General features: G+C 40.3%; 1 protein-coding gene across 1 annotated transcript in view; it reads right to left on the bottom strand.

Annotated features, from left to right (window-relative positions):
- Window positions 1-5,033: 5,033 nt before the first annotated feature.
- The window catches only part of RRAS2 (RAS related 2), a 77,569-nt gene continuing 58,750 nt past the window's right edge, over window positions 5,034-23,852 (bottom strand). The window contains exons 2-6 of the mRNA XM_053673015.1: window positions 23,263-23,350; window positions 21,671-21,773; window positions 21,396-21,504; window positions 8,870-8,988; window positions 5,034-6,517 (exon numbers count right to left, since the gene is read on the bottom strand). Of these exons, the coding sequence (XP_053528990.1) occupies window positions 6,430-6,517; window positions 8,870-8,988; window positions 21,396-21,504; window positions 21,671-21,773; window positions 23,263-23,350 (507 nt within the window). The 3' untranslated portion in view covers window positions 5,034-6,429. The remainder of the gene's footprint in view (window positions 6,518-8,869; window positions 8,989-21,395; window positions 21,505-21,670; window positions 21,774-23,262; window positions 23,351-23,852) is intronic.

Genomic DNA, 23,852 nt, shown 5'->3' on the forward strand with positions numbered 1-23,852 from the left:
TTAAGCAGTTATATGTTTAAAGAGCTCTTTTTTACTTCAAGTAATCTTCAATATTAGCAGATGGGAAAAGGGCCAACATCACGTTCAAGACCACTGACTCCTTGACAATAGCTGGAGTGTACAAAGTAGTTTCTATTTTTTTCTTAACCTGGAATTTACCAGTCTATCGGGAAAGTCAGAGGGCCACTTGTGAAAAACGCCTGCGTCTCCTGCTGTCTCACCTGCTACATCAGTGCTGCTCAAAGCAGGACCTGCAGCCCCAGAACGTCCACGGTCATTACCATCCTACAATGAGATGCAGGAGCTTAAAGCAGGCACTTGGAGAGTTTTATAACAATTTGAGACTGCACGAAACCCAAGAGTATGATTATTTTTCTAGTGATTCATTTTTACTACATTTAACAGAAGTATCAGTCCTCGAGAGTAAAGATGAAACATTTTAAAAACCAGCTCTTCACCGCAGGCAGGCAGGGGAGGGCTGCACGAGGCCACGCCAGCACACAAACCCCAGGCTTTCAGATCTCTCTAGTGCTGAAGTCCCTGTGCAGGAGTATCCACCTCCAGACTTGTACACCTACATACCTACGATCAAGTACCCAGCACAGGCTCTTTCTCTCATTCCTCTAACATCCTACCCTATCGAGCAAGATAATTGTTCCTCGTGCCCTCTGATTTTGCCATAGAGTTTCTCGTAAGAGTAGCTCACACTGACTTCCTCCACTTCCTTTCCCTCTAATCACACCTCAACCTACTACAACCTGGTTCCCACAATCAGATGACGGACACAAACCTCCCAAAGTCAGCAGGAACCTTGGAGAGATCACTGCTGCTCCACACTCCCTGGTCCTAGCACGGCTTCTCACCGCCCCCTCGACATCCTTGACAGTGAGTCCCCTGGTTCTCTCTCCAGGTTCTGGGTGCTTCTCTTGGCTTTCTGCTGCCTCTTAATCCTCTATCCCCTTAATTCATTTTCCTCAAAATTTCTACCCTTGAACCTTCCCTCAAACACACTCTTTCTCCTTCCACCTCTTAAATAAGTAGCTCAAAGTACATGGATTCCAAATCTGCACTTCTAACCTTAGCCACTTCTGAGTTGCGCACCCCATCGCCACACGCCTCCTGGACTAACCCTGTATGTAACTGGCACAATCACCACACATTTCAGTCACGAGAGGGTTGCCTGCGCTCCTTCTTCATTCATCAAATGGTTTTTCTGCGCGCACCGGGAAACAGGATACAGCAGTAAACTCAGCAAACGTGGCTCTGTCCTCGCAGAGCTTACAACAATAGGTGGTAGGTCAGGCGAGACACAGGAATCGTCACAGGGGTAAGGGTCATTAAGTAAACAAGGGTGGTGTGATACCACAGTAAGTAATCAAAGGCCACTCTGAGGATGTGGCATCGAAGCCAAAGCAAAAGGACACGACAGCTCATTGGAATACTGAGTGAAGGGGCTGATTTGGAAAATAATACAGTGTGTTCCAGAGCATAACCAAGCATTATCAACTTGAACATAAAAAGCAAGGATATGGCAGCTCCTTGTACACTATGGGAAGAAATTCAGATACTCATCCAAGTGCATTGAGATGGTAACAAATTTTAAGCAGCAGTATAACATTTAATTTACAGTCTAAAAAGTATCCCTTTGGCCCCACTGAAATGACAGTTTTGTGCGGACAAAATGGAAACAGATTAGTTCAGAGGCCACTGTAGTAACCTGGGCGTGAGATAAGAGGCTGAGACAAAAGCGGCAGAAGAAATGGAAAGGGGCCAGACGCCGTGATTCCGATAAACCTCTTACCCGATCGCCCTTCGCGAGGTCCACACCTCCCTGCTGTTCCCGCACTAGATTCAACGGAGGCAGCCCTGTTCTGAATCCTGGGCAGTCTTCCATTACAGACAGAAGGACAAACCTATATAAAGCCTTACTCTATCATTTTTTTCCTATTATACTTAAAATCCTTTTAGGTTAAGGTTCCAAACCCAGGACACACCTCGCACTCCGCCAACTCGGTGCCTTTGCTCAGACTCCAGCTCCTCTCTTCTCCACCCCAAATCCTACCAATCCAGAAAACTGCAACCAAAACACCACTTCTAATTAAGAAGTTTCTTCAGATCTTCCAGGAGGAACACATCTCTCCTTCTGAACCTGACGACCTCTTGCACGCTTCTCATACGCTGCCTTAACTCTGCAGCCCTGGCATTTGTTTCTGTGACTCTTACTCTCCCTCCACTAGACACTGAATAATTCGTAGGAAGAAGAAGCTCCAATGTATCCATTTCCCCAGAACTCCTAGTAAAGTCTTGTATAAATAAATCTGTTTAAATTAAAAATACCTTCTTCTCTAAAAAGTACCCTGAAATTTTATACAAAGTCACTGGTTACATATTCCTAAGTGGTCAAGTGATGCTGAAAGTGACTAGGTTATCGTCGCCTCCTCATATTTACCTGCCAGTCGCCTGTTCAATGGGATCGTTATGTGAAGGAATGAAGAAACAAGTTAGAGTGAGTAGTGAAGAAAAGTTAAAAGAGGAACAGGACAGACCGGACATATACACAACCTAGTGACGTCAAATGATAGAGAAACCAATTTATGTTATAAAACTCTAAAGCCTCAAATTTAGAGGCTCATCAGTGTAAGATGTATGTCAGTAAGACAAAATATCCAACTCTAAAATGTTATAAATCCTTAAACAGTGTAGGGAGAAAATTCACGACTGTCAATTCAGGAAGTCCTGTGAAAGAATTTCCAATATATACAGCAACAGAAACATAAGAGATTCTAAAGTTAGAAACGCAACCTTAAATGCTCAATGTGCTAAGGAGCGAGATTGGCAAACCATGGCCCACAGATCAAATCCAGTCTGCCATCTGTTTTTGTACAGAATGGTTTTTACAATCTTTGAAGAATCTTTAAAAACTCAGAAAGATTAATATTTCATGACATATGGAAATGATTGAATTACAAATTTCAGTGTCCACAAGAAAAGTTTTATTGGAACGCAGCCATATTCGTTCATTCAGTTACACACTGTTGATGGGCTGCTTCAGTGCTGCAGTGGTACAGAGACTGGCCTGCAATGATATTTACTATCTAGCCCTTCACAAAAAAAGTCCAACCCCCCCAGCTATAGAGAAAAGATTTCAAGTCATAGATTAAGGGGGCTACGAGGTACCTATGACTCTTGATGGAAATCAAATAGGTCAGACTTCAGCTTTCAACCCCAGAGAACAGGAACCAGGTTTACCCTCCTACCTGAGACAATCAGAAAACTGGAGTAAATGTGTGAAACAACTGTTTTCAGACATATACCCAGCAGCAGAGGACTACAATCCCTGCTGGAAGAGAAACAAGTAAGGAAGGCCTTAAAACTGCCCTGGCTTTCTGCCTAGAGGCATACTCCAAACCGCAGATGGGGTGAGGAATTCTAAGCAGGGCACAAATGTGTCCCTGAGCTGAAAAGACAGACACTGGAGTTCAGGGAGTTTGAGGCAGGTGAAATTGCAGGACAAAGTTCTAGAAAAAAGAGAGCTACACAGAAAAAGAGCTCCAAAAATGTGCATGGGGTTGATGAGTCTGCTGAATATCAAGATACGCACACATGTGCAGACAGAAACTCCAGTTAGCTGGGCAAAGAATGGCCCAGGGTCTGTGAAAAGAATGGTCCCTAGAGCTCTCTTGGGGCTGCAAACTGTTTCACTCCCCACTAGCTAAATTGAAAAGTCCTCACTGATTACTCAAGGTATTCAGTAGAGACCCCAAATGGGCCGCATCTATTGCGGAGCTAAACTACCCTAGGAAAAAACTACTTGATACCCCATGTGAAGCTTAAAAGCAAGATTTAAAAGGATCAAACGGAATTGCAAATAAATTAACCAACTGCCAGGGCAAAGACCAGCAATCTTTAGATTAATACAACAAACTTAGGCACCCAACATAAAACACAATGTCCAGCATTCAATCGAAACTTAGTAGACATGCAAAAAAGCAAGAAAATATGAACCATAACTAAAGAAGAATCAGTCAGCAGAACAGATCCAAAAGTTAAACAGATGATAGGATCAGCACAAAATAACTTAACAGCTATTTATAGCCATGTTCAAATATTCAAAGCAACAGGAGAATTAAGCCCTACAGAAAGTTATAGACTGTTTTCAAATCTTCCAAGGAAGGTATACAGCTAGTACTATTCTCGGCACACAGAAGAGAAGTTAATTTATTACATGCAACCGATAAAGCATTAGGCTCAATTCTCTGGACACCCAATTGAGACAGGCTGGGTAAATACATGAACATAATGAAGAGAGAAATAGAAGATATTTAAAAGAACCAAACAGAACTTCTAAAGAAGAAAATAGGCATAAAATGAAAATTTCATTGGATGAGATTACTAGCAGATAAAAAAGTAAAGGCTGGGGAACTTCAAGATATAGCAATAAAACTTATCCCAAATGCAGCAGGGGGGATGAGCAAAGTGAGATAACAAAATTTAACTTTCAGGCTGCTCTGCTACAAATTACCTGTTCAGAATAAAGTGAAAGGTTTCTCATTAAATTTGGACATTGCGTAGACAGTTTCTTGCTATCTGAAGTTACCCATAAAAAAAAAAAACTTTCCCAACTGAAAGTACTGACAAGGATAGAAGATAGTCCACAATACCAAGAGCCACAGGACAAATGTGGCATCTTACTGGGCAATAATTGTAGTTAGCATTCAAATAAATTTGTCTGCTCTGCTTCAGCTGTTTTAGGCTTCATCCTCACATGAATTCCACTCTCCTCTATAGTTGGGGCTCTCATCAGGAGCATTTCATAGAAAAAGTTTAAGAATACACAGACTTACGGAAATATTCAAGAAATCACTAAGAACAAGCCATTTCACTTCAAGTTCACCTACTGAATGACCAACAGTAACTTGCGATTCCAACCCTAAAGGCATTGTTGGGAAAAGGCTCCGAGCTACTAAAGTAAGTTTCCTCCAACAGTTAGTCCTTGAAGAAACCACCAAAATAACAAGTCATCAAGCAGCATCTTGTGATAACACATCGATTTTAATTCTAGCACCTGAAGCTACACAAGGGTATGCTTTATAAACCTCATGGGACTGTTGTACACGTTTAATAAAGTGACAACTGTGCAATACCACTTAGCATCTCCAAATCAGGAACATACTTTTGAATTGTTTAAACACAATCCACAGAATTGAAAACAAAATCAGAAGCCATCCACAGTCACACTAATTGTCAATTTAAAGTTTTACACGCACTATTTGATACAACAGTCAGTCTCTAGCAGGGACGCTGGAAGTGATTTCAGCTCCTCAGCCTGCTGTACTCTGCTGGGAAGGTGTCTAGAGGAGCTACGGGACTGGCCAAAGGCAGGTAAGCCCAGACCAGAACAGCGAGTACAGTTCTACCACAGTTTCTGTAGTTTTCACGGTTTTTCTTTGCCAGTTAAAAGTGAACAGTGAGAATTAAATACCTTATCTTTACATATACACAAGATATGCTGTGAAGCACAGTTGCTTACAAACATATAAAAATACTTGTTAACTAGTTTGATAAGAAAATAATGTATAAAAGTATATAGCAAAAACATTAATCGTCTCTGACTCTGGAAAGATCAACTCCATATTTTATATTACAAACAAAAACAGTTTTAGTTTTTATGAATCCTTTATCCAGAAATACTTACAAAGGAAGACAGACATAAACTCTTTATTTTTACTCTCAACAAGGTTGTGAAAAGACTTAAATTAGAAAATCCAGAACACTGAGATGCCTGCGTCCAGGGTGAATCCGAATATTGGCCACACAGAATATTTTCATCTTTAAGAGGAGGAGTAATAATAAAGGCTTTTAAGTTAGCTTTTAATTCATAAATACATTGGCATTTTGGTATTTTGGCCACTGGAAAACGAAGGCTGTGAAGATCTGAGATGTCTCGCTCCTGAGGAGTCAGTTCAGTGTCTTTAAGGTAACTGAGGGTGACGTCAGAAGTTTTAGATAGGCAGCAATTCACATTAAAAGAAAAGCCTCCCTATGTTCTACTTAGAGTAACAGTAGGGAATATGATTCCAGAAGTTAAAAGTTATTTCAAAACCTATGACTTCAGCTTGGCAAACAGCTTACGTTCCAAATCTGATTCATCCTTATTAAAATGTAAGCCCTTCAAAAAGAATGTGTCTGTGTGTAGAGATGTATGTTTTGAAATAATCCAATAATTTTTGAAGCAGCCTTAGTGTTTCCTTACATCTGTCCTGAAATGACCACAGGATTAGCTGCACAGAAGGACCAGCCTGCTGCCGGGTCTAAGGCGACCGCAGTGCTCGTCTGTCTAAGGCTAGAAAGGCGCCAACGAGATGTAAACCGTGAGGGAAGAAGATGAGGGCTCTTCCTGGCAGGTGGCAGCTAAAACTCAAGGGATTCTCAGAAAATGACACAATGGCAGCCTTTCTTGTCTTTTTCTTTCCGCGTTGGTTCTGGTGAAGGAGGACATTCCTGCTCTTGAAATTTCCTGTAAGACAGAAACATCTACATATAGTTGCCTTCATGGTAACACATTACTACAAATGCAGGTTGTTTTTGGCTCAGTCTAGTGTATGAGCACAATCTTTTCCATATTAAATTTCAACCAGGGTATCCAGGCAAATCTGGGGGCAGAGGGGCGCCCACAAATGCTTCCACACCAGCCTAAGGCGGCCGTCCAGGTTTCATTAGTGCTGAGTCTCAAATCAGATGAGATGCTGAACTCACCACCTCTAAATTCCCCCATAATTTAAAATTCCATGACTCTAAGGCAGCGATTTTCAACCTTTTCATTTCATGGCATACATGAATTACTAAAATTCTGAAGCATGCCAAAGAAATGTATTTTTTGCCGATCTGACAACAATAACAAAAAAAATGGTATGATTTTGATGCATTCACACCGACAGCTGTTGTTGAACTGGCTGCTGTCCTTTTTTTTATTTGACAATCTAAGGGAAAAGAGGTCAGTGCACCCTAGTAAATAGTCAGGTACGGCATGTTTTAAAAATTCTTGCAGCACATCGGCTGAAAATTGCTGCTCTAAGATATACTTAAGAATAAACATCCTTAACTAGAGTACAATATAAAATTACCCCTGTGAAGTATTCCAGTGATTATCCATGTCCTACTACTTACCATCTATAAGCCAGTATTAGACAAGTTAGCTGACCTCTCTGAACCTTGATGTTAATGAGGGAATAATAAAAACCCACTTTTTACAGTTGCTATGAAGAGTAGAGAAGATCTTGCTATGTTTGACCAGCCAACAGTACATGGCATTAAAAACCCCCTTCACCATCTCCTCAATCCTGACTGACTGACGGGGATAGACACTGAGGATCAAAACCAGACAAAACATTTCAAAATAGCAGTGGAAATTACTTTAAGAAGGACTAATTCATCTCTCTGTGTTAAAATATGCGTAACATAAAATTTACCATCTTAACCATTTTTTAAGATTTTATTTATTTATCTTTAGAGGGGAAGGGAAAGAGACAGGGAGAGAAATATCAATGTATGGTTGCCTCTCGTGCATCTCCTGCTGGAAACTGGCCTGCAACCTGGGCATGTGCCCTGACTGGGAATCGAACAGAGATCCTTTGGTTCACTGGCCTGCGCTCAATCCACTGAGCTACGCTAGCCAGGGCCCATCTTAACCATTTTTAAGGCTATAGTTCAGTGGCATTTAAATATATTCACAATGTTATACAACTATTACCACCATCTATCTACAGAAACCTTTCATCTTGCAAAATTCAGACTCTTGTATTCATTAAAAAATAACAGATCTGGGATTTTTAAGTAGTGCTAAAAAAAAACAAAACAAAAAATACAATCTCTTATCTCACCCCCCCTCCACCACCACCACCTAAAGAGAATGCTCTAGGAAGAGGCTAAAAGTTACAAGAAGTCCATAGTTCAGATATCAATTCAGCTTACACATAACTGGTATGAGCCACTCCACATACCTGTCAAACTAACTAGCAGAGAAGCCAGTAGATCTAGAGACCAGAGGGTCAAGTAGGGGCGGGCACAGACTCAAAATAATCAAATTAAACCCTGCCCACATAAGCAACTCAGTCTTTCTCACAGGCAAGCATATACAGTAACTCCAGTGACCTCACCCATCACACCTCAAGCTTCCTAGAATTCATTAACACTTTCTGAGCCACAGGGGCCTGCCAGCCCAGCTAACAGAAAGACTCTTTGTAGTCTGAACTGTACACTTCACGGCCTGTGGCAATGCTGAATCTCTACTGTTTACTTAGCTTACTCATTGCTGGGAGGAGCCCAGTAAGAAGCAAAGCTAAGAACACAGGCCTTGGAATCAGAAATACAAAATCAAGTCCCAGTTCTGCCCCTCCATATGTATAAGCTTTGAACAAGTTATTTAACCTCCCTGTACCTGTTTCTACATGTCAAAGTGGGGATAAATGAGAGTACTCAGTTTACTACTGGGTGGAGGCAAGGGTTAAATGTGAAGCACTCAGCACAGTGTCTGGCAGAAACTATCCTCCAGCACAGCTGCAGTTGTCGCTGTCTTCCTACCACCCCTGACTTTGGAAGATGCCGAGATTCTCTTCAGAATCACTATGTGCCCTGTCCACTTCACTACGATTAAATTAGGTTTTATATGGAGGAAGTACCTAGAATATAATACGTGTTTAATTAAAAATTTTAACATACCTTGTGCATTAACTCCTAGAACACAGTCGCTCCTATAAATAGTGTTGTTTCTTATTAAAAACATTTAATAGGTTCTTTTTTTCAGCTTATGGTTTTTAAAAGCATGGTGTGAAATTCAGTAAAATAAATTTCTAGACTGTGCTTTGCTTACCTTATAACCCGGACAAGTTCATGGAAAGCCTGGTCCACATTCATCCTAATCTTTGCTGACGCCTCCATGTAAGTCACCTTCAGTTGCCGTGCTAGTTGCTGTCCTTCTTCCTGTGTTACCTGAAATTCCAAGAAATTCATTGTGTTAACAATGAGATCTGCTCTAACTAACCCCTGGCCACAGAGTGCACTGTTAATCCACCCAGAGGCCAAGCTGGTTTGTCACAGATGAGACGAGAGACTTCAATAACCCAACACATACTGAGGCCCAGCTCTGAAGAACACACCAGTGACAGAAACAAGATTTCGGTCCAGTGGTTACTCACAAAGTATTAAACACAGCACTGATAAATTCTGGGAAGGTACTATGAGAGTCTTTGCCCTGTTGGGCAGGTCCAGGAAAGCTTCCCTGAGAAGTGGTATCTATGCTAAGAACTAAATAAAGAATTCGGAGCTAGGTGGAGGCGGGGTGAGGAAGTATCCCTGACAAAGGGGAAACAGCACCTGTGAGTGTCGGCCACGGTGGGGAATGGGCTTTCCAGGTCGGTCGCATAACCAAGAGAAGCCTTGATCGGCTGGCATACAGCAAGCCAAGACAGAAACTGACAAGAGGTGAGGATGGAGAGGAGGACGAGTCTCAGGAGGAGCCTTTTTCAATTCTGCATTTCCCAGTCCCTGGTACATGTGCGGGGAAAATAACAATGAACAGGATCACAAGCTCTTCCTTACATTAAGGAGGCAAAGGAAGTTAGGCAAGGAAGGGGGCCATAGCCAATGGCAAAGAAAATGGTAGGCCAGAATAAGAAAACACTAACTGAATCTGAGTGAATGCCTTAAATATTTTAAAGGTAAGAGGTCAGAATAGTGGTATGCGTCTAAAATGATTAAACTAGGACTTCTGCCAAGATGGAGGCATAGGTGGAAGCACTGTGCCGTCTCACACAACCAAGTTTAAAAACAACAAAGTTTTAGCAACAAAAACATAGCCAAACCACAGAAAACTGAACTACACGGAAGTCTGACAACAACAAACCCTTCAGCCAAATCGGTAAGAGGGGCAGAGCCAGCAGCAGAGCAGAATCGGGCAGGAAAGATCCACCGGACTGACCCAGGCACTGTACCCAGGTGCGCCAGCAGCCGTGGGCGGATCCCAGGTGTGGAGAAGCGGGTGGACCCACTGAGGGCGCAAGGCGTTGGACCCACTGAGGGCTGATCATGGTCACACATTCATGCGCAGATAAACCAGTGAAGGAGCTAGCAGTGAGACAGACCACGCAGGCCCCAGTGGCGGGAAGTGGCAGAGAGGACCACCATTGTCCCTCTCTGACCCCACCCCCACATATAGCATCACAAACCAGTGACCTGGGTGGCCCCACCCTGGTGAACATCTAAGGCTCCGCTCCTCATACGCAACAGGCACAAACAGATCAAAACATGGCTCAAGAAGAACTTAGAGCCCCAGAGCCGATAAATCTAAGCAATGAAGAAATAGCCAAACTTTCAGATGCACAGTTAAAAACACTGGTGATCAGGATACTCACAGAACTGGTTGATTTTAGTCACAAATTAGAGGAACATATGAAGGCTAAACTAATTGAAATGAAGGGAAATACACAGGAAACCAATAGTAATGGAAAGGAAACTGAGATTCAAATCAAAGGAGTGGACCAGAATAAAGAAAAAAATGACTAAACAGAAAAGGATGAAGAATCAAGAATTCAAAAAAATGAGGAGAGGCTTAGGAACCTTCAGGACATCTTTAAACGTTCCAACATCCGAATTATAGGGGTACCAGAAGAAGAAGAGGAACAGCCACCAGTAAAAAACTTATCTGAACAAATAATAAAGGAGAACTTCCCCAATCTGGCAAAGGCAATAGACTTCCAGGAAGTCCAGGAATCTCAGAGAGTCCCAAAGAAGGTGGACCCAAGAAGAAACACACCAAGGCACATCATAATGACATTAGCCAAGATTAAAATGGAGAGAATCCTAGAAGCAGCAAGAGATAAGGGGACTGTCACCTACAAAGGAGTTCACATCAGACTGTCAGCTGATTTCTCAAAAGAGACCTTACAGGCAAGAAGGGGCTGGAAAGAAGTATTCCAAGTCATGAAATCCAAAGACCTACATCCAAGATTGCTCTATCCAGCAAAGCTTTCATTTAGAATGGAAGGGCAGATAAAGTCCTTCTCAGATAAGATCAAATTCAAGGAGTTCATCATCACCAAGCCCTTATATGAAATGTTAAAGGGACTTATCTAAGAAAAAGAAGATAAAAAAGATGAACAGTGAAAGGACAGCAAACTCACAGTTATTAAGAACCACACCTAAAACAAAAGCAAACTAAGAGGACAGCTAAATCAGGAGTAGAACCATAGAAATGAAAATCACATGGAGAGTTAGCAACAGGGGAGTGGGAGAAGGAGAAGGGGGGAGAAGGTACAGAAAATAAGTAGCACAGACAGTAGATAGAAAATAGATGGGGGGGCAAGAATAGTATGGGAAATATAGAATCTAAAGAACTTGAGACACGTGGTCATAAACTAAAGGGAGGGAATGGTTGGGAAGGGGGTGTGCAGGGTGGAGGGGAATGAAGGGGGAAATAGAACAACTGCAATGGCATAATTAATAAAATATATTAAAAAAGAAAAAAAGTTATTAAACTATATTACATTTACATTAAATAATGGGGCTGAAAAGTTACGTTTCTGAAAAAAAAAAAAAAAAAAAAGACTTTTATTGCTGTCATTACCACAAAAGTAAACACTTGCAGAAAAGTCAGAAAACAGATATGGGGCAAAAAAGGAAACAAAGTTTAGGAGCCCATTGCCCATAAAGAACCACACTGTTCTGTATTTTCAATGATGTATATTTTTCTCTACAAAAACACAATAATAACTTTCGTGTATTTGTGTTATACCCCAGAAACATGCTAGTCATTTATCTAGGTGTTCTTTTGTAATTGCCATAGGCTTTTCTAAATCAAGGGTCACGTGACTCGCTCGCTTCCTTTCTGAGGTGGAAGCCTCTTCCTTCTTTTCTGGCCTCACCTCACTGCCCAGGACCACAAGCACAATGACATCAGTGGTATGAGGGGCACCTCTGACTTGTTTCTGATCTGATGCACAAAGCATTTACCATGAAGTAAAGCTGTTTATTGCAAGGCTTTATGTACCTAATAACAGCTTAAAAATTCTTGAGGTAAAAACTGAAAAGAACTACACAGAGAAATGGATGTATTCATACTTCTTATAGTCAGAAATTTCAGCATCCCTCTCTCAATAATTGCTGGCGCAAGTAGAAGGAAAATCAGTACTAATATAGATGGCCAGAACATTATCGAACACCTTATTCTAACTGACTTTAGCTGCCCTTTGTCATCAGGTTAGCAAAGCTGCCCACTATACCACTTGTAAAGTTTTGGTTTTTTTAAATCAGGAATGGATGTTAAATTTTTGTCAAATTTTCTTTCTGCATCTACTGAGATCATGATTTTTCTTTTTAGTCTGTTAATACAGTACATTGTATTCATTCATTTTCCCATGTTAAACCAACACTGCATCCCCAAAATAAACCCCACTTGAGGGATGATGCACTGTCCTTTCCTTATATTGTTGAATTTTATTTACTGAAAATTTATTAAGAATTTGCCCATCTATGATCATGCGAGATACTGAACTGCATGTAGTTTTCTCACAGCTCTGCTGTGTTTGGTATCAGAGTAGTCCTATTTCATACAATGAGTTGGAAAGAATTTTCTCTTCAATGTTCTGGAACAGTTTCAGCAAGATTGGTTTAATATAATTTCAGCAAGATTGGTTTGATGAATCTGTCTAGACTTGTAATTTCGTTTGAGGGAAGGTCTTTACAACAAATTAAATTTACTTTATAGATGCAGTGCTATGCAGGTTATCTGTATTTTCCAGTGAGTTTGGTAGTTTGTGTCTTTCAAGGAATAGTTCTGTTTTCTCTAATGTGCTGAGTTTACAAGTATAAACCTGTTTATAGTATTTCTTCGTTATCTTTTAAATATCTACACACAATCTCCCATCACAGATGTTCGTGACTTGTCTTCTGTGTTTACTAGCTAGACGGGTTACTTTGACCTTCTGAAAACCAGTCTGGAGTTTTTATTGATGGATTTATTTTTTGGTTTTCTATTTTTTATTTCATTGCTTTTCATTCCTAGCTTTATTATTTCCCATCTCCTGAATAAGTACGGTTTTAATTTGCTCTTTTTCTTTTAGTTTCTAAGTAGAAGCTGAAGTCACTGCACTGAGACCTTTCTTTCCTGATAAAAGCATTCAGTCTTAATAATTTCCTTATGTACTTCTTCAGTAGCATCCCACAAATTTAGGTACGTTGTGTATTAATTTTCATCCGGTTTATAATACTTATTTTGATTTTAACTTAGTTAAAACTGATTTTTATTTGTACCCAGAATTTAAATATGTAGTTCCCCCATATTTGGAGATTTCCTAGATATGTCTTATTGATTTCCAATTTAATTCCACTGTGAGCAAAAAAAAAAAAAAAGTTGTCTCATTAGAATCCCTTTAAATGTATTGAGACTGTTTTATGACTCACTCTCATTTCAAAAGAATGTGTATTTGTTGTTCTGAGGTGAAGTCTTCACTAAACATCAACTGAGGAAGTCTTCGACAGAGCCATCTACACTATCGCTACGGCTTTCTTTCCACTTGCCCGGTCAGAGGTGCTGAGAGAGGTGCTGAAATTTCTGACCGTACGTATGAGTGTGTCCATACACCTCTGTAGTTCTTCTCATTTTGATTCAAGAATTTTGAAGCTACTATTAGGTACATGAATATTTAGGACTGTTATGTTCCCTTGATGAATTAATCTCTTTATCTTTATGAAATAACCCTCTTTATTCCTGGTAAGTCTTTGCCATGAAATCTACTTTGTCTGATATATAGCCACTTCAACTTTTTTTCATTGGTATATTTTAGCCCATCCTTTTAACCTATTTGTGTCTTTACATTTAAAGTAGATTTCTGGTAGGGTCCTGCTTTTTTATCCCATCTGAGCTCACTTCAATGTCCATCTTTTAATTCAGATGTCCACATGACTTACATTTAATGTGACTGCTGATACAGTTGAGTCACCTTGAAACTTGCTGTGTCCACCCTGTCTGTTCTTTGTCCTCTTCCACCTAATTTGGGTTAACTGCATTTTCTTTTATGATTCCACTTTATCCCCTTTGTTGACTAATGAACTGTATATGTGCCATACTATTTTAATGTTGCTTGAGTTTATAACATTCATTTTTCACTCATCATAGACAGGCTAATTCAAATGGTTATATACCATTCATGTATAGTTTAAGAACCTTATTACCAGAGTCTGTTTCTCCCTCCTGCCTTTTTGTCTTTATTACCTTCACCTCACAATACACTGTTATTATTCTCCTTTAAACACCTAATTATGTGTTAAAGAGATCTGAGTAACAATAAAATAATTTACACCTGCCCACACAATTACCATTCTGGTGTCTTCATCTCTCTGTATAGATCCAGATTCCCAGTTGGTGTACCTTTTCTTCTTTTCTATTTCTTGCAATACAGGTCTGCTGGTCATGAATTCTCTCCTCCTTTGTACATCTGGAGAAAGTCTTTATCTCACCCTTATTTTTTACAAGTTTTTTCCTCAGAGCGCTTAGAAGACGCTGCACCTCCCCGGCCAGGCCTGCGCAGTTCGCTGTGAGAAGCAGCGCCGACCGCCAGCGGCCCCTTTTACCTCTGTCCCGCGGGTCATTCTGCAGATTTTCTCATTATTTTAAACATCTTACTACAGTGTGCCTTCTCATTTTCTTCATACTTCTTGTGCTCAGGGTTTGTTGAGCTTCTCAGATTTACATATTAATGGTTTTCATCCAATTTAGAAATTTTCCATACTGCTGCTGTTAACCTCAGACACTGTAGATTTAATTTCTGAAAGTTCTATTTTGATCTTTTTACATCTTCCATGTCTCCACTTAACATATTCGGTCTTTTCTCCAGCTTCCTGAACCTATGAAGTTATAACTGTTCTAATGTCTGTGCTCACTAACTCTACTTGCTTTGTTGTTTCTGGGTCTGTTTCTACTCACTGGTTTTTTTTTCTTGTTATGAGTCATATTTTCCTGCTTCTTTACCTGCCTGGTAATTTTTGAGTGAATGCTTGCTTGGGTACTGGATTTTTACATACTGGGTTCTGGATACTCCTACTAACATTTTGACCTTTCTTTTGATTCAGTTATGTGGAAAGTTTGACCCTTCTGGTAACACGGTGCCAGAACAGCGGTTAGTCTGGGGCTAATTTTGCCCCTCTGCTAAAACAAACAAACCTCCTCAGTCCACCACTCAGCACCCCATGAATTACAAGGTTTTCCACTCTCACTGATCAGACTATGAATTATTTCTGACCCTATTTGAGCTCAGGGTATTATTCTCTCTAATCTTTCAGGCAGTTTTTGTTTTTTCCAACTTAATATCCCATTCCTCAAATCCAGCAACCTCAGTGAAACATCATTAGGTTACCACATTAATGCATATACATCTAAACGAGTGTTAATACTTCAGAACACTTTGCACTATGTTATTTTCCAAAAGGGTGGCAGGCAGATTTCAAGTTTACATAATTTTTAAATTCACCCTTCTTCTCTTCAAAATAGCATTATGTACCTCAAAGTCCTATGCTTCTGAATTATAAATCAATCAAATCAAAGAATTAATTAAGAACAAATAAGGAAGCCAACTAACAAAAGAAAGCTTCACCAAGCCAAGAATTTAGAAAGAACAATTCCTATTTTTTTTTAAACTGGGCATCGTAACTTCCTTCCTATAAAAATACCCCCGAACGGTCACAAATTCTGTGCCTTCTTCCTGGGAGAGGCCTCCCAACTCTGTCCTCTTCATCTGTTTCTTACTTCAAGACTCAAGCAATCAGAAAGTCCTCCTTAGTGCTGATGCTGTGTCAGCACGGCGCGCCAGTGCAAGTCTGAGCACACCATGCTACACTCCACTTTTTGTGCTGTTTTCTCATTCTCCTGCCGTTACGTCCTTTCTACCTAGGGAACGAGGTGCATTTGTCCTGGTAAACCTAGAGCCTAGACTCAGTGCAAGGTAGTTAACTGAATAAACATATGTTAATGAGTGTCACCAAGCATATACCTTGAAGTAAAAGAAAAGATGATATAGGAAGAAAAATAGAAATGAATATTTGAGACACATCAATCTCAACAACTTGCTTTATTAATATAAGTTTGACCGGGGTGGGGTGTGGAATGCGTGCCCTTAAGACGTCTGCTGTTTGTCTCTCTGCTCAATGATTCCCCAAGAGGTAGTTTGCCCTGCTGCTCCTGCGTAATGTAATTCCGTCAGAGGGGAGCCGCAAATGACCTACTTTCATACACAGTAAGGAGAGTAACAAAACAAATTAATCCTCTAGATGCTAAAACAATCCCACTGCTAAGATTTTTATGTGCTTCATTTATTTATTTTTAAAGCATGGTCTTACACCACTGTCTTCCAGGAATCAAGGTTAGCTAAGTTCATACGACCACATTTCTGGTCGAGAACGCTCTAGCCACATACAGAGGTGCTGCTGAGCTCACTGCTGTAGCCTTGTTTTAACCAAGTAGTACAAACAGCACGGCTACCAGCAAGGCAAACAAAAATGAACAAAAAACCCCACATGGAACAAAGCAAAGCCACAGAACTAGGAAGCCAGAAATCAACAGAAGATTGAAAGCTCACAAACAACCATCTCAGAGGTTCCCCAACTCAGAGAATTTGAAAAAGATGCCAATTACTAAGCCTCATCCCCTGGATAGTCTGATTTGACAGATCTGAGCCCTATCTATGAATGTTTTGTTTTAAACAACCAAGGTGAATCTAATACAGCAAATTCACTGAGTCCAGTGAGACTCAGTTCAAAGGCACAAATGATTATTAGCAGAAATCCACAATAACATGAACTTATCTAGTACTGTATTATTTCCAAACACAGAAGACCAAAATGGGAATGATGAAAGCAATTTTATTAAAACCAACAGGGTTTAACTGAAATAATCCACAACATTTGTAATACTTATTCAGGGATGTGTCCAGTTAATGAACAACCTAAGTTTAGAGAAGCAAAACTTGTTTTTCAAAAATATCTATTATGTAGAAAGAGTCATCGCAATACCACATCTTGATTCGTCAATGCCCTGATTCATTCGTTCAGCAAATATTTACTGAGTGCATAACTTTGTTCTATGTGCTAAGAATAAACATGAACAAAACCAACAGGTGGAAACTGAGAAGCACCCATTGCATTTTCTTTGAGTCAATGGTTTAAAAACCTTTTAGGTACAGACACAAACAGGTCAGGCTAGAAGCCCCTTACTCTATTGCTTGAGAGGGATGGGTTCTTTTTCCTGGGAGGCTGCAGGGATGCACTATGGTCCAGGTACTGACAGAAAGGAGGGCTAGAGGTTAGTACACTTAGCCATCTATTATTACAAGTACCACGGGTTTCTTTCTTGAATTGATGAGGGCCACTAGCAATTAAATAGCTAACCAAGGGGAAAGGAGAGGGGGTAAGCTAAGGTAAGCCAGGGAGGAAGAGAGGGGGTAAAAACAGTGCATTCTACACAGGGATATGTGAAGGATGTGTTTCAGAATCAGAAGGAATCTGAAACCAGAGATATCAGAGTCCACGGTCCAACACCACATGCTGCACTGGTATGTTTCAGCATCAGTGTGATGTCAGGTTACCCACCTTTTACATCTTAGCAAGGGGAAGCAAACCACTTACTTGTGTTTTCTTCCTATACCTCTGACAGGACAAACAAAATGATCTATGTATCTCTGAAAGGCCAGAGATGCAGTAATGCTAAATAACTATTCAAATTCTACAAATCTCTTTGTACGTAATGTAAACTTCAGTGACCTTTTTTTTCTTTCTTTTTTTGCTGTCGCTCTATCGTCACTGTCTGGAAAAAGTGTTCAATAAATATCAGATGGATGGGTGGGATGGAAGAAGCAAGTGTACAGAGACAGAAACTAAAAGGAAGCAGGCAAAGCCTCTTCCGGCTGACCTAGCCTCTCTGACGGGTTCACAATCTCAAGAGCCAATGGAAGGAATGCCCAAGGCTGACCCACCATCCCAGTGGGAAACTGGCATTTGCTATGAAAGAGAAAATAGGCCGGAAGCTAGAGCAAGTCCAAAGGATCACGTCTAAGACAAAGGCAGAGAAGAAGGAAGTTAGGCCAACAACTATGAACGAGTCTGACCGGTTACTAAGAACCTAGAAATGACCGAAATGTAAGCATTTCTAACCAGGGGTAAAAAAAGTTAAGTCCCAGTGACCTGTCCAGGCTCAGCTGGTGGAGCAATTAAGGTGCCAAGTCATTACAGAGCATCACCTTTAGTTCTGAAGGGATTTTTAAAAAAAACCTTTAGTACGACATTTCAACTTCAGATGTACTGCGTATGGCCCTTCAGGCTGAAAGGTAAGGCACGCATGATTGTCTTTGTACATCCCTGGGCCCTAAGGCACCTGGAAAGATTCGATGATGAGGAGCCAAGAAAGGCTACTGTAAAAGAAGAGGGAAGGGGAGGGAATGGTGTTCCAGAGCTGAGTACACAGTGTTTCAAAAAGAAGAATGTGACCAACTGTGTCAAATGTCACTGACATCTGCTCAAGTGGTGACCTTGACTGGGGCACTGCATGCCTGCAAGTCAGAGCAAGCAGGAATGACAGGAAAGGGGGCAGAGAGCGCAAGTGTAAATAATGCTCTTAAGGAGTTCTGCTATTGAGGAGGAGCAGCAAAAAAGCACTCAGAGGAATGTGAGATTAAGAACAAGTTTTTGCTAAAATTCCTTTTTGTTTTAAAAACGAGAGCCATTGTAGCATGGAGTACGATGATGGGAATGATCACGTAGGAGAGAAATGGACCAACTGGGATGGAACAAGAGGTGCCCACAAGCTGGTGAGAAGGAACAGGACCCAGTGCTACTGCAAGGGATGGTGGCACAGATGCAAAGAGTTTACCCATGTAAGTGGCAGAGGGAGGACTTGACGGGGTACGTGTGCACTGGGGTTAGTTCATGTGGAGGTGGGAAAGTGTAGAAATTTCTCAGTGAAACAGAAAAATATCACTCATCACAAAGTGAGAGTAAAGAAGGGGAAGAAAGTACTGTAAGTTTAAGACAGAAAGTATGTCATAATTATTCAAACAAGTGGGACATGAATGGACTGGGGAAATGCAAGATTTCCAGCAGGCTCTGAAGCCAGTGGTCATGACTTTAAAGTGAGAGCAGCTAACATGCCTGAGTGCAGGTGTGAAGGAACCTAGAAAAGAAAAGATGAAGCATATGAAGAAGTAACATTTTTATTTGTACCTAACCTTCAGAGAATACGCTCTAGAGGAATGAACAGAAAATTAAGCAACCGGGTTTCAGCTACTTGCTTTTCTCCCTTGAATATATGCATCTGAATTTTCAGTACGTCTATAACAGATATGAATTCAAGCAGAGAAAGAGAGAAAATATTCCTGCAAGCTAACTGCATGTCTTTAAAGTGATGGAAGTGTGAAATTATTATCCCCTATATTGTTTCTCACCACCTTGTTTTACTTAAAAAAAAAAAAAAAAACTAAGATGAAAAAACCTTCTAAGTCTATGGTAAAAAAATGACCAAAATGCCATGGCACATTGAATATCTGCAGACAGATGTGAGCCACACACCAAACGCTGGCAGTCTTCAATAGACAGAGGACTGAAAAATAACTCATACAGACTCCTTGTCCCAACTAATCATGTTTAGTTCTGGTGGCATATGCTCCCCCTACTTCCACTAATTTGTCACCACCCATCCTAGAGACAGACCTTGACCTCACCTCAGGCCTATTCCTTCCCTGGAGGTGCCATCACAAAACATTTTGTGAAAAAACCTACTTCTACAGTCAGGGCAGAAAGACATTGCAGTGACACAGGGAAGACAACCTGTTGCTCACTGCAGAGCTACTCAGCCATTATTCCCAGACCCAATGGTCTACAAAAGTCTTTCTAGAAGTAGAAAAGATCGAAGAGAGCAGTAGGTAGGTTCTACTGGGCAACACGCAATAACTATAATTAGGTTCAGAAACCGTAAAGGAAATGGCCCAAAGAAACGAAAAATAAGTTTAAAAAACAGATGAACTATCGACTCTAGGTTTAAGATATGAGCAATGCACCCTGGCTGGTGCTGCTCAGCGGACTGAGCAAAGGGTCACTGGTTCAATCTTCAGTCAGGGCACATGCCTGGGCTACCAGCCAGGTGCCTGGCGGTGGGGGGCACAAGGGGCACCACACACCAATGTTTCTCTCCCTCTCTCTCTCTTTCACTTCCCCTCTCTCCAAATATAAATAAAATAAAAAAAAAAAAGATGTAAGCAATGCCATATTCTAAATTATATTCAAACATTTTATACTGGTTTGAAACGAAAACCACATTTTTTACCTCAACTTTATAATAATTCAGATTTGAAAAAGACCCAGTGGTAAAATGTATCCACAGTAAATATCATCAGTACATTTCTAAATTGCAGCATTAGAACAGTAACATTCTTGTAGGTTCATGATTTAAACTTGGTATACCTCCAACAAAAATTTTACAGAGAGCACACAGATCAAAGGTCCTGTTTTAAACAGTTGACGACAAAAGGGAAGGCTGCCCACGCTGCTATTTACCAGGCAATTCTTCCTGACGTTTAAACAAAACCTTAAGAATCTGTTAACATAAGGTTATACAAAAACAAAAAAAAGAACTTAAATAACAGCAAAAGTTAAGAAACATTAAAACAATTCTATTCCAGATGTGGGGCAGAGGATAATAAAGACCTACCTAAAAGAAATAAAGACACAAAAAAGAAACCCCCAATTAATGTACAGCCTGCATTAATTTACATCTGACCTTGTTTCCTCATCTACGAAGAGATGAGTAAATTATACCAATTTTTAAAATTAAATGTGAAATATAAGGGTAAAGAAACAAGTGAGTATAAACCAACCTGCAACTAAAAGCTAAAAATACTCTTTTCTTTGCTGGTTACTGGTGTTAGATCTAGCTGGTGTGAAAAATTAACAAAAAATTCAGTTATTAATGGGACTTAAAAAAAAATCAAATAGTGTAATTTAAATCAAGTCCATTCTCTAATTGAAGGTAATTTAGCATTAATACGGAATAAATTAGGCCTTTAGGAGTAACTTTAAGATTGTCTAACTAAATTAGAGTTGTTGCATGTTACCCAAGAAATCATAACATGTGAACTGAGCTGGTACAAACACCTGCACGCAGGCTTGTAGAGTCCACTGAATTTCCGTGCAAAAAAAATGTGAAAATTTATTTCTCACCTGTTGTGATTCTGTAAAACCTGTGCTGGGTGTGTCAAACTCAGCAGTGTTTTTTGACCATGGCACTTTCAGTTGTTACAGTAAGTAAATCCATTCCCTTACATATAAGCGACCGGTTTCCCAAACGCAGAATTCCTTCTCACCTGCCTCTGATGATCCAGATCTGCTTTGTTACCAATTAAAATCATTGGAAACTCATCACGATCCTTTACTCTGAGAATCTGTCTTTGAAACTTATAGATTTCTTCAAAACTAAAAACACAAAAACAAATGAATCAATTTGACCAAGTAGCAGCACCACCCCACGCCCCATTTAGTACTCTATTTCCTTTCGCTTCTTTAAAAAACAAGAAAACCCAACCTCTAACACAGGGGTCTAGACTGAAGAACAGATCTGTAGTTTAATGTCGGTACGAACCTGCCTCTGTCTGTGACTGAAAAGACCAACAGGAAACCCTCGCCAGTTCTCATATACTGTTCTCTCATAGCTCCAAACTCTTCTTGTCCTGCAGTGTCTAGAACTGAAGAAAAAACAACACATGTAACTGTGTTCGTGTCTTCATTTTACAAACGGTGTCCCTGCAAAGGCAGGCCCAGTTGATGTGGGCCCTTGAGAGCACATCACACTCAGTGTGACCCTCTTAGTACTTTATTCTCAATACTAAAGGCAAACATATTCTAATAGCAGCCATGACAGAATTATCTTCATCAGTACAGGTTGATTTTGTAGTTAGAATATATTAGCATACCAATCATAAGGTTAAAAATATCAACTACATCTAGGCAGATGGGAGTCAGAGAACCTGTGAAATCATTTGAATGTTTATCTCCTCCATGGAAAGAACTGAGAAAGATACCTATAAACTCAAAAAAAAAAAAAACAAAAAAACCCTTCACTCTGCCTTCCAAATACCAAACTCAAGGTGCAGGTGCCAATGTAATTCTTCATCTCTGAAAGAAGTTAAAAGAACAGGGCTTTCTTCTGTGGAGAGGTGAAATGTCTGCCAGGCAAAAAGCACTATTTGCTAAAGCCTCTGTGCTACAAATTCTAAGCAAGTTATCAAATACTGAAGCTCTTCTTTATTCACTTCACCCATTTTAAGCATCACCAAAAAGAAGTAACAAGAAAAAAAATCCTTAAATGTTTTAAATTAAAATTACAGTGGCCACAGAGTGAGAGAGACAGAACAGTTAGTCTGTTAGTAGCTGTGGACCAGGACTGACAAAAGACTGCTCACATTCCTCCGAGCCTGCTGGAATTTAGGATCCATTTCCAGTTGGCTATTTCTGTGATTATCCCAAAGAGAGAAGGGCTGCGCACCACAGAACCAAGCCCAGGAACTTCCACTTCTAATTTACACAAGAACTTCCGACCCTGCTCCCCACCGCTAATCCCCAGGAGCTGGCACTTCCTTGGACTGTCCAGGCTTATCCTAGAACTGGCCCATGCCATTTCTCCCATCCCCTTTGTCTGTAGATAAGTCAAATCCTTTTCAGAAAGAATTGCAGCTTTCTCCACCCGAACCCTCACACATGATCTACAGACCCTTCCAAAACTCCAGATGACGCGCTGTCTTTCCTACCTAACCGTGTTGCTGGAGGTTTACACTCCATGCCCTAAGATCGGTCTTGTTTTTTGTTTTTTGAGTTTTTTTGCTAGCAGTGATCTAATAAATGTTTTCTTTTAAAAAGACTTTCAGCCACAGAAGTAAAAGTTTTTTAACAGTAAGACAGCTGAAACCTCACATTTTTTTTCCAAATGTCAAAAAAAAAATTTCTCAAGTTACAACATCACACGACCAGTTTCCGGAACAAAATGAATCCAGGTACTGTTTTACATTACCTTACTGGGAAATATTTCATTTCCCTAATATACATATTCATCAATCAAGACTAATGAGAGATGGGTTTATATGCAAGATCATCAATTATACTTAACCTAGAAAAACATCAAAGCTGAGTTTTTAAAAATATGACATGCGCTCTATCGAATAAAAGAAGATGACTTACTATCCAGCCGGGCCGCTCTGTCATCTATCACGCACTGCTTTGTGTAGGAGTCCTCGATGGTTGGATCATAATCCGTCACAAAATAGGACTGCAAGAAAAATGACCTTATTTTAAAATTTATGTCTGCATATACGAGTACCAATGTAACTTTACCAAATCCCACATATTCAGAACTAACCAAAATGTTTTCATTGTGTATTAAGGTTTAGCTTTACTGTTTCAATTGCCCTTTTCAACGAAGTCCATTCAGAGCAGCTTACAGGTGCAGAAAAGAAATTATCTCTGAATTTTCCCATCCGAAATATGCAAGGCAACTGTAGATTTGTAACTTTTTTCATCATTAACACATATATAAACACCTAAGAATCTAGATCTCAAGAAAGACCCAGTACATTATAATTCAGGTCTACTGCAACCCGACGGTAAGTAAGCGTCAGTCCTACGAGCGAAACAGCTGGAAACAGATGGAGACGCCGCCCAGAGGCCCGGAAGAGTCCGCACCCGTCTTCCCGTGGCTCGGCTCCTCTTCTCTCACGTCTGTGCTGGTCCTCCTCCATCTGCCTTGCGTATTCTCTTAAGGAACAGGACTT

The sequence above is a fragment of the Artibeus jamaicensis genome, unplaced genomic scaffold, assembly GCF_021234435.1.
Source record: "Artibeus jamaicensis isolate MK-2021 breed Jamaican fruit bat unplaced genomic scaffold, CSHL_Jam_final contig_797, whole genome shotgun sequence".
Taxonomy (NCBI): domain Eukaryota; kingdom Metazoa; phylum Chordata; class Mammalia; order Chiroptera; family Phyllostomidae; genus Artibeus; species Artibeus jamaicensis.